The sequence below is a fragment of the Stomoxys calcitrans genome, chromosome 3 (genome assembly GCF_963082655.1).
Source record: "Stomoxys calcitrans chromosome 3, idStoCalc2.1, whole genome shotgun sequence".
Classification (NCBI taxonomy): Eukaryota; Metazoa; Arthropoda; class Insecta; order Diptera; family Muscidae; genus Stomoxys; species Stomoxys calcitrans.
This window is the reverse complement of record NC_081554.1, coordinates 179,171,034-179,190,355: the sequence shown is the minus strand read 5'-3', so window position 1 is coordinate 179,190,355 and position 19,322 is coordinate 179,171,034. Positions and strand designations below refer to the sequence as shown.

Sequence of the window (19,322 nt, the reverse complement as noted above, 5' to 3'; positions counted from 1 at the left end):
AGCAAAAACGATCGCTTTGTTTATGTTCTTTTGTTTTGAATTTTTACATCTGGAGAGAACATTTGTTTGCTACCACGAATTTTTTAAAAACGAAAAACGTGACCAAATTTAATTGCGCTTTTTTGTGTGAAGCAAAATCACAACAGAATGCGATATCAAATGTCCCACATTATGTACTGTGAGTCATAAAGACTTACATACCAATCAAAGTAATCAATCTTTGGAATGTCTACATAAATGATATAATTGACGTCATTGGCGTGTAATGTAATACAAAGAAAGAAGTGAAACTGAAATTTCAGGAATTCAAAATTTTGGTTTAATCAGCACTAGATGACTAACTATAGCGGTTTCTGCTTGAGGTTTTTTTTCACAGCAGCAATTTTTTTTATTAACCAACACGCAGGGGGAGTTACCCTATGAATGCAATGCACTGCATTGGCGAATGGAAATGCAGGAATTGGTGGGAGGGAAGAGGGTGTAGTGATTATTGACATTTGTCTTAAAGCGCTGGACGTCATAATAGGGGAAAAAAACGTAAGCCAGAAGTCAATTCCTTATAGGAACTGATCGAACGAAAAAAGAATTATCTATGTAATGCATTGTCTGGTCTGCTGGCCAATCAGCCGCAAACGGCTGCGAGTTCTTGGAAAGTCAAGAAGACGAATATCAGATGAAAACACACCATCAAAGTACCGATAGAATAACGTCAGGCAACCCACATAACGATAATGTTCGAGCTCTCAAAAAATATTCGTATTAAAATTAATCTTAAAATTCTTATTTTTGCCCACATTAAACATATTTTTCTCAAGTGTCAACGGGCTCATTTGGCAATACCAAGTGTGGCCACGATCAAAACAAAGAAAAAATCGACAAAATAAAAAAACAAGTAAAACCGTGTTATGTTCGGCCTGGCCGAATTTTATATACCTTCCACCATGGATAGTATTCGTCGAGTTCTTTTCCCGGTATCTCTATATAGGAAAATAAAGGATAGAAGAAAAGTATTGCTACGCTACTGGAGACACTTCAAATTATGGTCCGATTCGGACCATAATTAAACTGAAAACTGGAGACCATACTAGAAGTCATTGTTTAAAATTTCCACCAATTCAAATAAGAATTGGGCCCTTTAGCAGCTCAAGAAGTAAAAGAGGGAGCTCGGTTTATATAGGAGCTGTTTCAGCCAAATCGGATAATAGTTGCGGCTTAAGAAGTGAAGATCCAAGATTGGTTTTTATGGCAGCTATAATAGGTTATGGGCCGATTTAAACCATATTTAGCACAGTTGTTGGAAATCATAACAGAACACTTCGTTCAAAATTTAAGCCAAATCGGATAAGAATTGCGCCCTCTAGAGGCTCAAGAAGCCAAGATTCAAGATCGGTTTATATGACAGCTATATTAGGTTATGAATCGATTTAAAAGATTCTTAACACAGTTGTTGGAAGTCGTACCATCGGTTTATATGGCAGCAGTATCAGGCTATGGATCGATTTAAACCATACTTAGCACAGTTGTTTTAAGTCATAGTGAAACACGTCGGGCTAGATTTCAGAGAAATCGGATAGGAATTGCGCCCTCTAGAGGCTTAAGAAGTCAAGACCCCAGATTGGTTTGTATGACATCTATATCAGTTTACGAACCGATTCAACTATACTTAGCACAGTTTTTGGAAATCATAACAAAACACCTCATGCAACATTTCAACCAAATCGGATAATAATAGCGCTCCCTAGTGGCTCAAGAAGTCAAGATCACAGATCGGTTTATATGGCAGCTATATCAAAACGTGGACCGATATGGCCCATTTTCAATCCCAATCGATCTACACTAACAGAAAGTATTTGTGCAAAATTTCAAGCGGCTAGCTTCTAAAGTTAGCGTGCTTTCGACAGACAGACAGACGGACGGACATACAGCCGGACGGACATGGCAAGATCGACTACACTAATAAAAAGTATTTGTACAGATTTTCAAGCGCCTAGCCTTACTCCTTCGTATATTAGCGTGCATTCGGCAGACAGACGGACGGCGGTCGAACGCCAGCCGCTTGAAGTTTTGCGCAGATACTGAATATTGACGTTGGTCGTTGGGGATTGCAAATGGGCCAGATCGGTTCGGATTTGACTATAGCTCCCATATAAACCGATTTCCAGATTTGAATTCTTGATCACCTGGTAGGTGCAATTTTCATCCGATTTAGCTGAAATTTAGTATGTGGTGATCTGTTAAGACTTCCAACAACTGTGCCAAGAACGGTCCTAATCGGTTTTTAACCTGATATAGCTCCCATATAAACCGATCCCCCCACTTGACTTCTTGAGCCCCTGGAAGCCACAAATTTCGCCCGATTTGGCTGAAATTTCGCACATGGTGTTTTGCTAAAACTTCCACCAACTGTGCCAAGTACGGTCCAAATAAACCGATCTTCCGTTTTGGTTTCCTGAGCTCCAGGATGCCGCAATTTTTGTCCAATTTAGCTACAATTTTGCATATAGCGTTTTGTTATGACTTCCAACAACTGTGCCAAGTACGGTTCAAATCGGTCTATAACCTGATATAGCTCCCACATAAACCGATCTCCAGATTTGAGATCTTGAGCGCTAGTAAGGCCTCAAGAAGTCAAATCGAAAGATCGGTGTTTGTCCGATTTGGCTGAAATTTTGCATTTGCCAAATACGGTCCAAATCAATCAAGAACCTGATATAGCTCCCTATATAGGAGCTATATCCTTGTTTGGTTCCTAGAAGCTTTAATTTTTGCTGGTTCGACAAAAGCGTTTTAAGTAGAATAAAACCAGTAAGGATGTGCAAAAGTCGGGCGTTGTCGACTGTATAATACCCTACACCTACCCCATAGGTACAATGTAGGAGATATATCCTATTCCGAACCAATTTTGATCGACCTCGACGAGCAAATATGTTCAGAGTGTAATAACTTCGGTTGACAAATGATAACATTATTGCAAATTGCCCAAAATCTGACGAACATATATATATAGGAGCTATATCTAATTTTGAACCGATTTCGAGCAAACTTCTCAGATAATGTGGTAGTAGTCGAGCAAGGCGTTGTACAAAGTCTTAGGTATAAGACTGCGCTTGCAATGGTTCTAGGCTTGAAAATCAGAATATATATAGGTATGAGAGCTATATCTAAATCTGAACCGATTTCTATGAAAATCGCCAGTAATGTCGAGAGTCATAAGAAATTCCGTCCCGACGAATTTCGAGAGAATGGGTTAACAAACGACCTTTTTATTGTATTATTACTGCAAATCGGACGAACAAAGATATGGAAGCTATATCCAAATCTGATCCGATTTTTTCGAATTTCAATACATGTAGTTTGACAGACAGACGGACATATCTAAATCGAATCAGAAAGTGATTCTGAGTCGATCGGTATACTTATCAATGGTTCAATCTCTCTTCCTTTTAGGTGTTACAAACAAATGCACTTAGTTATATTAACCTGTACCACAGTGGTGGTGTAGGGTATAAATATGCCCTTCAACTAAATTTAGTTTTTTATAAATTTTTAGCAGAATCCATGGTGGTGGGTTCCAAAGATTTGGCCCGGCCAAACTTAGCACACTTTGACTTGTTTTTTGTTTTGTTTTTTTTTTTTTTGTTTTTTAGTGAGGTTGGCAATAGAGTTGTATAGCTTACTGTGTCCAATTAATGCTATCGCATTCCTCTAGACACTGTCCAGTAGCTCCAAGGATGATTTTGAAGCCCCATACTCCTTTTGCCTTATGATAGTGGTATCAATGTTGAGACGATCAGAAGAAGTGAAGTAGTTCTTGCATAGCTTAAGAAAGCCTAAACACTTAAATGCTTCGACATTTCGAATACGTGTTTAGCCCAACGAACATTAAGGGCTTCTGATTGTTCGACATTTATATCAATGATGGACAGGGATTATCGTAATTGGTCGGCCAACAAACAGCACTGAGTCTGACAACAAACAGCACTGAGACTTCCCTGTATTAAAATCTAATCCATTCATTCGACCCCACTCAGAAATGGTCAGAAAATCATGGCAGAGTTTATCGTCCATAATCCGCCTTTTGTCCTCGAACTTTCGAAGACTCGGCATATGGTCAAATGAGTATGAGTGGCAGAGATTACTATCATCTGCAAATGAGTAGATCGGATTTGTTGTCTGATTCAAAAAATCATTGATGAAAATAAGAAATAGAGAAGGTCTGCGCTTAATTTATACTCATTGGATTAGAAGCCATCTGCGATCTCTGAGAAAGCTCTGAACGGCATGCCGCATAGCAACACCACTTGGTAGTGAAGTTTTAACATGGCGGGATACCTCCGAAATGTAGCCAGCATCAGTAAGGGGATAAACACCACTGAAAAAATTTTTTTATATTCACGACGGGGATTGAATCCAGGCCTTCTGCGTCAAAGGCGGACATGCTAACCTCTGCGCCACGGTGTCCTCCTCCTAAGACCCCATAAGGTATATATATTCTTGATCATAATGAAATTTTAAGTCAATCTGGCCATGTCCGTCCATCTGACCGTCTATCCGTGTGTTCGTCTGTCTGTCCGTCTGTCTCTCCGTCCATCTGTCCGTCTGTCTGTCCGTCTGCATGTCCGTCTATCTGTCCGTCTGTCTGTCCGACTATCAGCCCATTTGTCTGTCCGTCTCTGGAAATCACGCTTACTTTTGAATAACTAAAGCTAGGCTCTTGAAATTTTGCACAAATACATCCTATTAGTCTGTCACGTCTATCTGTCTATCTGTCCATTTGTCTGTCTGTCCGTCTTTGGAAATCACGCTTACTTTTGAAGGACTCAAGCTAGGCGCTTGCAATTTTGCACAAACACATCCTATAAGTCTATCACTGTCTGTCCACTTACTTTTGAAGGACTAATGCTAAGCGCTTGAAATTTTGCACAAATACATCCTATTAGTCTGTCACTGTCTGTCCGTCTATCTGTCTGTCCGTCTATCTGTCTATCTGTCTATCTGTCCATTTGTCTGTCTGTCCGTCTTTGGAAATCACGCTTACTTTTGAAGGACTCAAACTAGGCGCTTGAAATTTTGCACAAACACATCCTATAAGTCCATCACTGTCTGTCCGTCTGTTTGTCCGTCTATCTGTCCGTCTGTCTGTCCGTCTATAAGTGCGTCTGTCCGTCTGTCCGTCCGTCTGTCTGTCGAAAGCACGCATACTTTCGAAGGAGTAAAGCTATTCGCTTGAAATTTTGCACAAATACTTCCAATTAGCAAAGGTCGGTTGAGATTGTAAATAGGCCATATCGGTCCATGTTTTGATATAGCTGCCATATAAACCGATCTTGGGTCTTGAATTCATGAGCCCCTATAACGCTCAATTCTTATCCGATTGGAATGAAATTTTGCACGAAGTGTTTTGTTATGATATCCAACAACTGTGTCAAGTATGGTTCAAATCGGTCCATAACCTGATACAGCTGCCATATAAAACGATCTTGGGTCTTGACTTCTTGAGCCTCTAGAGGGCGCAATTCTTATTCGATTGGAAAGAAATTTTGCACGACGTGTTTTGTTATAACATCCAACTACAGGGTCAAGTATGGTTCCAATCGGTCCATAACCTGATATAGCTGCCATATAAACCGATCTTGGGTCTTGACTTCTTGAGCCTCTAGAGGGCGCAATTCTTATCCGATTTGAATGAATTTTTGCACGAGGTATTTCGTTATGATATTCAACAACTGTGCCAAGTATGGTTGAAATCGGTCCATAACCTGATATAGCTGTCATATAAACAGATCTGGGGATTTGACTTCTTGAGCTTCTAGATGGCGCAATTCCTATCCGATTTGGCTGAAATTTTGCATGACGTATTTTATTTTTACTTTCAACAACTGTGTCAAATAAGGTTCAAATCGGTTCATAGCCTGATATAGCTGCCATATAAACCGATCTGGGATCTTGACTTCTTGACCCCTAGAGGTCGCAATTATTATCCGATATGCCTGAAATTTTGTACGACGGATCCTCTCATGACCATCAACAAACGTGTTTATTATGGTCTGAATCGGTCTATAGCCCGATACAGATCCCATATAAATCGTTCTCTCTATTTTACTTCTTGAGCCCCAATGGACGCAATTCTTATACGAATTGGCTGAAATTTTACACAGGTCTCCAACATATAATTTAATTGTGGTCCGAACCGGACCATGTCTTGATATCGTTTTAATAGCAGAGCAACTCTTTTCTTATATCCTTTTTTGCCTAAGAAGAGATGCCGGGAAAAGAACTCGACAAATGCGATCCATGGTGGAGGGTATATAAGATTCGGCCCGGCCGAACTTAGCACGCTTTTACTTGTTTTTGCCTAAGAAGAGATGCCGGGAAAAGAACTCGCCAAATGCGATCCATGGTGGAGGGTATATAAGATTCGGCCCTGCCGAACTTAGCACGCTTTTACTTGTTTTTATACATCTCACAAATTGGTCAATCTCTGTTTATCTGCTCAGCCCATAAATTACTACAGAAATCAGAAAATGGTCATAAATAATTGTTACTACATGCTGCTGTAGCTGGTTGCAATCAACAATTCACTGTATTGGTTGTGGCAAAGAAAAATTGTGCAGCACCAAAAACACGTACTTGCGGATAATAATAACCATGAATTACGACATGTAATATTTTCATGACTTCCTTCATCCAAATATCCTTTACCCCCACAAGTGACCAACAAATAATTGCTCAAAAATTTATTTCAACATAAAAACCATAAAAAAAAAACACGAAAAGGGATAAACACAACAAGTGTTCACGAGTGAAATTAGCCGCATTAATGACCTAGCTCGGGCCAGTATGAGCAAATATGTAACTCAGTCACATATGGCGGAGTACATGGGTGGTTTGAGTAAAACAACATAGGGATGCTTGATGTTTCAGCTTTGGTCTTTGGCAGCCTTTGTTTATAGTAGTAGTAGTAGTAGTATCTTTATTCATTTCATTTTAAAAAATAAATCGTACTTCGAATATTAGATTATGAAATAAGATATACGGCTTTGACTTAGTGTCGTCAGCCGGTAAATTTAATACAAACATTTGAGATTTGGTAAAGAGAACATTATGTTTAAATTTCATGTGAATTCAGTGATTATTAATTTTCTATACTTCAGTGCATTTTTTAAATATTTCACTAAGTTTATCCAATCCAAGGCTCCTCTGCCATCTAGAATATCTATGATTTCTCTGTCAGTTAAACTAATTTTGCCAAAAAATTGCATCCGGTATCCTCGCAGTATTGGGCATATTCCTAAGAAATGCTGAATGTTTTCTTTTGCTCGCATATTACATAATGTGCATTCGGTAATTTCATTAGAATTGGCAGTGTATTGGCTTCCATTGAGGTATATCAAATCGCATCTTGCCTTTAGTATCCAAGTTATATCATCTTCAGTGTAGCGATCGGATATATATTCAGAACCCCTAGTGTAGTCTAGGTGTTTATAAATTCTTTCGTTGCTTTGTGTTGCCTTCTGTTCATATTTTGTACGACTGCACGCATTTAGATGGTTAGTGAGCGATGTTATTATTCCATTCCAGGTAGTTTCATTGATGCTTGCATCGATTACGTGGATGTCAAACTCATTTAATTCTTTAACCCAGAACAGTTGTTTGTTCAGTAGAATTTTAGATAGCTGATGCGGTAGTCGATCTCGATTATATTTAAACATAGTTCTGCCCACGTATTTCATATGCAGTTGTAGCGTATATATATGACTATTTTCTATGCAGGTTTCAAGAGCGATAGCATAATTTGGGGTGTTTTCGGGTAGCTTCAGAACTCGTTTCAGAAAAAAACGCTGTAGCTTATCTACTTCTTCAAAATTTCCAAATCCCCAGACTTGTGCGGAGTAGGACTGTATGGATCTGCTAACCGCCAGATATAAATTCCATTTTTGGCTCAAGGAAATATCTTTCTTTTGAAGAAATGCTTTCCAAGTCATGTTTATTGCACTTTTTGCTTGAGCATTACGACTTTTAACATGCTTTTGGAATTTCATTTGCGGTGTAATTATAACACCAAGATAATTATACTCAGAAACAATTTCTATCGCTTCTCCGTGAAAATACCATTTTTCGTGGTCAGATATTCGTCCGCCGTTTCGAAAAATAATTATTTTGGATTTGTCCATGTTAACCTCCAGATTCCATTTTGCGCAATAGTATTCTAAGTTGGATATCATGTTTTGTAGTACCGTCTTGTCGTCGGCCAGAATTACAATGTCGTCCGCATATAGTAATACTCTTATGTTCAGCCATTCTATATTCAAGCCTCCTCCCAGACTATCATGTAGGTCGTTGACGTAAAGTGCAAACAGCAGTGGAGATAAAAGGCAGCCTTGTTTTACTCCCGAGATGGTATGAAAATAATCCGATAATTCTTCTCCTGTCCATATAGCTGATTGGGTGTTTTGATAGATATTTTCTATTATTGTAACAAATTTATTTGATATGCCCATTTCGTGCAATTTGTAGATAAGTAGGCTTCGGGATATCTTGTCAAATGCGGCTTTGAAGTCCACAAAAAATGCGTATACTTTTTCTTTTTTTGCCAGCTTAATGTGAACTATTGACGCTAGGTTGTATATGTTATCTGTAGTTGAGTACTTTTTTCGGAAGCCTGCCTGATATTCGACTAAAATATTTCTTTCCTCTATCCACAATTGCAGCCTTTCGTTAAGAACTCCCATGAATATTTTTGCTACAGAGTTCATGAATGATATTCCACGATAATTTTTCGTCTCATTTACATTGCCCTTTTTGTGAATTGGGAAAATTACCGTTTTGATAAAAGACTCATCCACTATTCCATTAGTATACATTGTGTTGTACACCTGTACTAGTTCCGAAATAAACTCGTCTGTAGCATTAACAAAAAATTCATAAGGAATCCTGTCCTCTCCTGGAGCTTTGTTTAGTTTAACCTTTTGTAACATTCTCTTTACTTCTTCGACCGTTATTTCCTTGTCTAATAAATGAACTGTGATAAATGAGGGAGCGTACAGAATATTCGACGTTGTCTGATCTGTATTGAGTAGCTTCATGAAGTAGTCTCTAAAAGATGACGCAGATATATTCGGGCCTATATGAAATTGGTTATTATTAATCTCCCGTACTAATTTCCACCATTCTTTACTGTTTTTAATATTGTTGATTTGTTCGCTAATCATGCTGTGATAAGCCTTTTTGCTCGTTACGCGTATCATTTTATATATACGTTGTGCTTGCAGGTATTGTTGTTTATTACATTCATTGCTACTTTTCTTAAATTTCCTCAAGCTTTTAAAGACTTTTTTCCTCGCCCAATGACATCTTTCAGTATACCACTTCCCCTTTGGCTTGTAGCTATGATTATCTGTGGTTACAGATGATTTTACTATGATGTCTGTCAGATCCTTAAGGTTGTGAACTTCGTGGGTATTCAAGACATTTTGAAGATTTATGTTCAGCATTGTTTGGTAGTTGTTTTTGTCGTTGTCTTTCCAAGAGAGTTTTGGTAAGAGCTTTAGTCTGTTTGTAACAGTTCCGTTTATATTAAATTTCATTTTCAAAGAAATGGGGAGATGGTCAGACCAAATGTTTTCTTCGACAGCAAAATTGTCCACATATTGTAGTAAACTGGAAGACATAGCACATATGTCATTAACCGACTCGCCAACCGTACTCACAAAAGTAAAGTTGCCATCTTCATCTCCTTCTGTCTGGCCATTTAGTATTACTAAGTTGTTGTCATTGCAGAACTCCAGATATGTGCGCCCTTTGCTATTAATTTCCTTTGTTTATATGTTGTACATTAAAGTTTAATATTTAAACAACATTTTGTACTACCTTGGCTTGTCTTATGACACCACCATGTCTTGTTATCCTAACTTTCATATGTATCCTTAAATATGTCTCCTTTTTTATCCTCTCATGACAAAAATGCAAAACAGAAATCTGTTTTCGCAAAAATTTACGTGCAAAACTTTAGTGTCGCCTGCATGCTTTGCCATTGATTGCTCCAACGAAATGCCATTAAATTTAACTTTCAGATTTTAGTTGCGATATTTTTTGGAGTTTGTTATGAAAAATTACAGTTTTAAGTTTAAATGGAGTTGATAAGCTGCATAGTTGTACCGTGGGGAAAAGGCGCATATTAGGTGTAAGCATCGTACAAGCAAGGTGCTATCAAAACAATATTTTTCTATGCTATCTTGGGGCATAGAACAAACTTTATTGTTATACATATTCCATTTTACGCATGGGTAAACTTAAATGCTATAAATATTAGATAAAACAAATAAAAGCGTACAAAGTTCGGCCGGGCCGAATCTTATATACCCTCCACCATGGATCGCATTTGTCGAGTTCTTTTCTCGGCATCTCTTCTTAGGCAAAACAAGAAGTAAAATAGAGAGATCGATTTGTATGGGAGCTGTATCAGGCTATTGGCCGAATAAGACCATAATAAACACATATGATGCTTGTCATGAGAGGATCCCTCGCACAATTCGGATAACAATTGCGCCCTCTAGAGGCTCAAGAAGTCAAGACCCAAGATCGGTTTATATGGCAGCTATATCAGGTTATGAACCGATTTGAACCATACATAGCACAGTTGTTGGATATCATAACAGAACACGTCGTGCAAAATTTCATTTCAATTGGATAAGAATTGCGCCCTCTAGAGGCTCAAAAAGTCAAGACCCAAGATCGGTTTATATGGCAGCTATATCAGGTTATGAACCGATTTAAACCATACTTGGCACAGTTGTTTGATATCATAACAAAAAACGTTGTGCAAAATCTCTTTTCAATCGGATATGAATTGCGCCCTCTAGAGGCTCAAGTAGTCAAGACCCAAGATCGGTTTATATGGCAGCTATATCAGGTTATTAACCCATTTGAACCTAATTTAACACAGTTGTTGGAAGTCACAGAAAAACACGTCGTGCAAAATTTCATTCCAATCGGATAAGAATTGTGCCCTCTAGAGGCTCAAGAAGTCAAGACCCAAGATCGGTTTATATGACAGCTATATCAGGTTATAAACCGATTTGAACCATACTTGGCACAGTTGTTGGATATAATAACAAAACACGTCGTGCAAAATTTCATTCAAATCGGATAAGAATTGCGCACTCTAGAGGCTTAAGTAGTCAAGACCCAAGATCGGTTTATATGGCAGCTATATCAGGTTATTCACCCATTTGAACCTAATTTAGCACAGTTGTTGGAAGTCACAGAAAAACACGTCGTGCAAAATTTCATTCCAATCGGATAACAATTGCGCCCTCTAGAGGCTCAAGAAGTCTAGACCCAAGATCGGTTTATATGGCAGCTATGTCAAATCATGGACCGGTATAGCCCATTTACAATCCCAGCCGACCTACACTAATAAGAAGTATTTGTGCAAAATTTGAAGTGGCTTGGTTTAATCCATAGATAGGTAGCGTGCTTTCGACAGACAGACTGACGGACGGACCGAGAGACGGACGGAGAGACAGACGGAGAGACGGACGGACATGGCTATATCGACATAAAATATCACAACGATCAAGAATATATATACTTCATGGGGTCTTAGACGAATATTTCGAGTAGTTACAAACAGAATGACGGAATTAGTGTACCGCCATCCTTTGGTGGAAGGTATAATAAAGAAAAACGCATTGCACTTGCAATAGATTATCCACCGCAAATTTGCCCATCAATTCAAGTTTAATCTCAATGAAAAGGGGCCTCATATTTAAAGCCGAGTCGGAACGATGTGCCGCAGTGCTATACCACTTTGGGGAAAGTTTTTACATGGCAAAGTAGCTCACAAATGTCGCCAGCATTAGGAGTGCATAACCATATCGAAAAATGGTATTCTGATGTTCTCGTCAGGATTCGAACCCAGGCGTTCAGCGTCATAGGCAGACATGCTAACCTAACCGTACTAATCTATTATCCTATTTTATTTTAACTCCTCTACCAAATTTGTAAGGCTATTTGTGTTGTATTTGGTTTAGATTTAATGTCCCGGTTCCAAATTTCAGCGAAATCGAGTAACATATGAGCCTTTTGTGGGTTTAAAACCTTAATTGGTACATCGGTCTTTATGGCTGCTCCATATATAGTCTAAATCGGACATATAATGGCCCTTATTTCATTCCTTTATCGGGAGACTCAATAATCTCACTCTCTCAAATTTCAGCAAAGTCGGGTAACAAATGTACCATTTATGGTCTTAGGACCCTTTATGAGCACATTGGTCTGTGTGACAGCTATATCCGAATAAAGTCCAATCGAGAACATATTTGACACATATGTCTAGGGTAGGTCCACAAAGGTGTCATAAACAATTTTAAATACTTTTTTTTTAAATCTTAGATTTTAAAAAATTTTAATTTTTTTTCTTTCATAAATCGCCGATTTTTCTAAATTATAATTTTTATACCCACAACCGAAGGATGGAGGTATATTTGTTTTGTCATTCCGTTCCCAACACATCGAAATATCCATGTCCGACCCTATAAAGTATATATATTCTTGATCAGCGTAAAAATCTAAGACGATCTAGACATGTCCGTCCGTCTGTCTGTTGAAATCATGCTACGTTGTTAAACCAGCAAAGAAGAGGAAAAGTCGGGCGGTGCCGACTGTTTAATACCTTACATCTACCCTACAGGTACAATGTGGGAGCTATATCCAATTCTGAACCAATTTTGATGGTCCTCGGCGAGCAAATATGTTCAAACTGTAATGACTACGGTTGAAAAATGACAACATTATTGCAAATTGCCCACAATCTGACGAATATATATATGGGAGCTATATCTAATTCTAAACCGATTTTGAGCAAACTTCTCAGAGCAAACTGCGGCAGTCGTCGAGGAAAGCGTTTTGCAAAATTTTGGCAAGAGGGGTCAATAAATGCGCTTGCTGTGGCTCTAGAAGTTAAAATCGGGCGATTTATATATATGATAGCTATATCTAAATCTGAACCGATTTCGATGAAATCCACCAGTCGAGAGTCAAAAGAAAATCCTTCCTGCCAAATTTCAAGAAAATCGGTTAATAAATGATCATTTTATTGCATTATTACTGCAAATCGGACGAACTTATATATAGGAGCTATATCCAAATCTGAACCGATTTTTTCCAATTTCAATAGGCTTCGTCTCTAGGCGGAAAAACATGCCTGTATCAAATTGGAAGACGATCGGATGAAAATTACGGCCTGTAGTTTGTAGACAAATTGACATGGACAGACAGACGGACGGACAGACAAACGGACGGACGGACAGACAGGCGGACATAGCTAAATCGAATCAGAAAGTGATTCTGAGTCGATCGGTATACTTATCAATGGGCCTATCTCTCTTTCTTTTGGGTGTTACAAACAAATGCACTAAGTTATAATACCTTGAACCACAGTAGTGGTGTAGGGTATAAAAATAGAGATATAGAACTGACACTTTCCACAGTTTATTTTTATACCCACCATCGACGGATGGCGGTATATTCATTTTGTCATTCCGTTTGCAACACATTGAAATATCCATTTCCTACCCTATAAAGTATATATATTCTTGATCAGCGTAAAAATCTAAGACGATCTAGTCATGTCCGTCCGTCTGTCTGTTGAAATCACGCTACAGTCTTCAAAAATAGAGATATTGAGCTGAAACTTTGCACAGATTCTTTTTTTGTCCATAAGCAGGTTAAGTTCGAAGATGGGCTATATCGAACTATATCTTGATATAACCCCCATATAGACCGACCCACCGATTTAGGGTCTTTGGCCCATAAAAGCCACATTTAATATCCAATTTTGCTGAAATTCGAGACGGTGAATTGTGATAGGCCACTCGACATCTTTCTGCAGCTTGGTCCAGATGGGTCCAGATTTGGATATAGCTGGCATATAGACCGATCCTAAAATTTAGGGTCTTAGTCCCATAAAAGCCAAATTTTTTATCCGATTTTGTTGAAATTTGGGATAGTAAGTTGTGTTAGGCCCTTCGACATTAGTCTTCAATTTGGCTCAGATCGGTCCAGATTTGGATATAGCTGCCATATAGTCCTTTCTCTCGATTCAAGGTCTTGGGCCCATAAAAGGCGCATTTATTGTTTGATATCGCCGAAATTTAGGACAGTGAGTTTTGTAAGGCCCTTCGACATCCTCCTGCAATTTGGCTCAGATCGGTCCATATTTGGATATAAAGACCGATCTCTCGATTTAAGGTCTTGGGCCCATAAAAGACGCATTTATTGTTTGATATCGCCGAAATTTAAGACAGTGAGTTGTGTCTGGCTTTTCGACATTCATATCGTATATGGTTCAGATCGATCTACCAAAAATACCAATATTTTGTTCTACAAAATTGAGCAATGACTTCTCAGACCACTCAAAGTCCATGCCGAATTTTTCGATATGTCAGATTTGGGGCAAAAATTATATACTTTGTACTGGATTATGAAGAAATATGCTTCACATATATACCAGAGGTGGTGGGTATCAAAAGTTCGGCCCGGTCGAACTTAACGCCTTTTTACTTCTATCAATTTTATACCACCACTAAAGGTTGGGGGTATACTAATCTAGTCACTCCATTTTTAATACCTCGAAATATTGATCTTGAACCCCATAATGTATATATATTCTGAATCGACACGACATTCTGATTTGATCTAGCCATGTTCGTCCGCCGTCCTTCCGTCTGTCGAAATCACTATAGCGGTGAAACGCGTATGGCTATCCGCTTTAAAATTTGCACAAACACTTAGTATTGATGTATGTCATTGACGAATGCAAATGAGCCCTATCGGATCAAATTTAGATATAGCTCTTATATAAACCGATCTTCCGATTTGTCTTCTTGAGCCCCTGAAAGCTGCTATTTTTGTCAGACTTTGCTAAAATGGAGCATAAAGTGTTCTGTTATGACTTCCAATAACTGTGCTAAGTATGGTCCAAATGGTCTAAAACCTGATATAGCTCCCATATAAACCGATCTCTCGATTTAACTTCTGGAGCCCCTGGAAGCCAAAATTATTGTCCGATTTAGCTTAAATTTTGCATAACGTGTTCTGTTTTGACTGCCAACAACTGTGGCCAGTGTGGTTTAAATAGGTCATGAACCGGATATAGCTTCGATATAAACCGATCTCCCGATTTGACTTCTGGAGCCGCTGGAAGCCGCAATTTTTGTCCAATTTAGCTACAATTTTGCATATAGTATTTTGTTATGACTTCGAACAACTGTGCTAAGTACGGTCCCAAACGGTACATAACCTGATATAGCTCCCATATAAACGAATCTTTCGATTTGAATTCTTGAGCCCTTTCAGCTCGCAATTTTTGTCCAATTTAGCTACAATTTTGCGCAAAGTATTTTGTCATGACTTCCAGCTACTGTGCTGAGTACGGTCCAAATCAGTCTATAACCTGATATAACTCCCATGTTAATCGGTCTCTCGATCATCCTTGTTCAATTTCTAGAAGTTTTTAGTTTTGCCTGTTTGACAGAAGTTGGGTGTATAGATTGAAATTTATAGTTGTCATAGTGTACCTGAGTTTCTAAATTCAGAGCTCTACTTCAATTTACAAAGATAGTACCAACTAGTACCAATTGCGATACAAAACGTACTATTTCTCCCACTTGCACAACGATTTTCCAAAATTGTTTTCGCCAAACCTTAAGTTTTTCAAGACTCACTTTAATTTGAGCCCAAGAACATGGTTCTAGCCCTTTTCGTTAGCGCTGGGCAAATATGTACGATTTCGTACGTTTTGGTACTTTTTAGTACCGAAACGTAAGAATATTATCAAATCCAGCCTTATACCGTGCCTATGACTAACATATTTGCAAAAGTTCATGATTCTAGCTTTTGCCGAATTGGCTGGGCGATGATCAGTCAGTCACGCGACTTTTTTATACGCACCACCGAAGGATGGGGGTATATTCATTCTGTCATTCCGTTTGCAACACATCGAAATATCCATTTCCGACCCTATAAAGTATATATATTCTTGATCAGCGTAAAAATCTAAGACGATCTAGCCATGTCCGTCCGTCTGTCCGTCTGTCTGTCTGTCCGTCTGTCCGTCTGTCTGTTGAAATCAGCTACAGTCTTTAAAAATAGAGATATTGAGCTGAAATTTTGCACAGATTCTTTTTTTGTCCATAAGCAGGTTAAGTTCGAAGATGGGCTATATCGGACTATATCTTGATATAGCCCCCATATAGACCGATCCGCCGATTTAGGGTCTTAGGCCCATAAAAGCCACATTTATTATCCGATTTTATTGAAATTCGGAACAGTGAGTTGCGTTAGGCCCTTCGACATCCTTTGTCAATTTGGCTCAGATCGGTCCAGATTTGGATATAGCTGCCATATAGACCGTTCCTCCGATTTAGGGTCTAAGGCCCATAAAAGCCACATTCATGGACCGATTTCGCTGAAATTTGGGACAGTGAGTTGTCTTAGACCCTTTGACATGGCTTTTTAATTTGGTCCAGATCGGTTCAGATTTGGATATAGCTGCCATATAGACCGATCCTCCGGTTTAGGGTCTTAGGCCCACAAAAGCCACATTTATTACCCGATTTTGATGAAATTCGGGGCAGTGAATTGTGTAAGGCCCATCGACATCCTTCGTTAAATTGGCCCAGATCGGTCCAGATTTGGATATAGCTGCCATATAGATCGATCCACCGATTTATGGTGTAAGGCCCATAATAGCCACATTCATTATCCGATTTTGCTGAAATTTGGCACAGTGAGTTGTGTTAGGCTCTTTGACATATTTCTTCAATTTGGTCCAGATCGGTTCAAATTTGGATATAGCTGCCATATAGACCGATTTCCTGATTTATGGTTTTGGGCCCATGTCCCCGAAATTTGGAACAGTGAGTTAGGTTAAGCCCATTGACATACTTCTGCAATATCGCACAGATCGGTCCAGATTTGGATATAGCTGCCATATAGACCGATATCTAGGTTTTAGGTTTTGGGGCCATAAAAGACGCATTTATTGTCCGATGTCGCTGAAATTTGAGACAGTGAATTTGGTTAGGCTCTTCGACGTCCTTCTTCAATTTTGCGCAGATCGGTCCAGATTTGGATATAGCTGCCATATAGTCCGATCTCTTGATTTAAGGTCTTGGGCCCATAAAAGGGGCATTTATTGTTCGATTTCGCCGAAATTTGTTACAGTGCTTAGTGTTAGGCTCTTCGGCATGTTTATGCAACTTGGCCCAAATCGGTCCAGATTTGGATATAGCTGCCATGTAGACCGATATCTCGATTTAAAGTCTTGGCCCCATAAAAGGCGCATTTATAATCCAATTTCACTGAAATTTGACACAGTGACTTATGTTCGGCTTTTCGACATCCGTGTCGTATATAGTTCAGATCGGTATGAGGTATATGAGTATAAGGTATGAAATTTTCACCGAATTTTGATGAAAGGTGGTTTACATATATACCCGAGGTGGTGGGTAACCAAAGTTCGGCCCGGCCGAACTTAACGCCTTTTTACTTGTTATATCTATACATCTTTCATCCCATATGGCCTTTTAAAGGCTGTAGAAGCCATAATTTTGGTTCGATCTTTACAGCATTTATCATTATTTCACATCCCAGTAAGTGTACAAAATTTCATCAAAAACAGTTTTCACATTTAGATTCTGATTTATATATAGATATATATCTTACAACCGATATGGTCTTTTAGAACTGCAGAAGCCACCATTTTGGTAAATTTTGGCAAACTTAAGTCTGAATATATTTCGACACAGGTTCTATGTATTAAAAGTAGAAGCTAGCCGAGGTGGTTGGCTCCACCCGACTTTTGCCTTACCCTACCGACTTTAATTGTTTTTAAATTTTCTTAAAATATCCCTTCATCACATAGCTCCTCTTTCTCTTTCCAGTGTCCAGTCCTCCAACCACACTGCCGCCACCAACAACAACAACTTTGGCCACTACCACAACAACGTACAGCAATGAATTGGATATGCACATCAATGGCATTGAGCCAACAAATTCGGTGATTGTCATCGATAAATGTAAGTTTCCAACAATAAACACAAAACATTTTTTTTTTTCTCCCAGTTTTTTATTTAAGAAAAGGGCAATTTCTCACTCAGACATATACACACACAAGCAGGCAGACATACAACATAAAACCTCAAACTGCTCAACACTTGGCCGCATAAAAATGTTGTTAATAAAACCCAATGGACAAGAAGGATATGGTCCACTGCCATATATCCACAACATATTGAAAAGTTTGATGGTAATAAAATTATGTTAGCCTGCTTGTACTCGTACTGCTACTTCCTCAACCCAACCTGTATGTGTATGTGTATATCATATTGATGGCCTTTCCTTTGTTTTGTTGTTGTTGTTGTTTTTTCATGTCAATTGCTTATTGCCGCCTGGACAGTGGGTATTAAATATCAATCAAATTTAAATGAAATTGGAAAATCTGAACAAAAACTGATGGGTGACACACCAAAGGGTTACGATTGGTCAAAGGACAAACAATCGTCGGCCACAAGCTTAACGAGCCTGCTTGTGTGGCATTCAAAGGCGGGCAGCAGGCATGGTTTGTCACCATGGCCGCATCATCATCATCATTTGTATGGCAGTTGCGGCGGTATGACACTGTTGCTGATGCTGAGATTCATGTGGTCCCATATGGAAACGTAAGTTTTATAGAATTAAAACAACAACAAAAATCACACACACTCAAAACACATATAGGCACAAAAACACACACCCAAATACACACACTCATATATATTTACACATACATACATGCATATATAGCTTAAAATATATTATATATACTAGAATTAAATTATAAATAAACAAAAAACAAAATCAAATTAAAAAAAATTAAAAATAAATTTAAATTGTAAGGTGAACCAAGCATATAAAAAAAAACAACAACAAACATATGTAAAAGAGCTTTTTCCTATAATTTATCACTTTTTTTTAAGTTTTCATACAAAATAAATGTTGTTAACTGGATTGAATCGAATTCACAAAACTAACAAATAATAAAAATCAAAATAAAAAAAAAATTATATAACAAACTTATATACGACTATATTTTGTTTCTGGTTTTTTAAAAGGTTAAAGAAAGTGCCAAATAAAAAAAAATCATTATAAAATTAAAACAAAAAACCCTTTTAGGAAACAACAAAAAAAAAAATCATAAAAAAATATCCTGTTTATGTTATGAGCCTAAGAGAGAAAAAATCATTTCACAGGTATAACCAGAGGAATGTTCAAAATAT

The 19,322-nt window shown here is 38.3% G+C and overlaps 1 protein-coding gene across 1 annotated transcript in view; it reads left to right on the top strand.

The window, feature by feature from the left end:
- LOC106085066 (lachesin) overlaps nt 1–18,752 on the top strand; it is a 515,032-nt gene extending 496,280 nt beyond the window's left edge. Inside the window, exons 9-10 of the mRNA XM_059364763.1 lie at nt 17,949–18,083; nt 18,464–18,752. Of these exons, the coding sequence (XP_059220746.1) occupies nt 17,949–18,083; nt 18,464–18,729 (401 nt within the window). The 3' untranslated portion in view covers nt 18,730–18,752. The remainder of the gene's footprint in view (nt 1–17,948; nt 18,084–18,463) is intronic.
- Nucleotides 18,753–19,322: the final 570 nt, after the last annotated feature.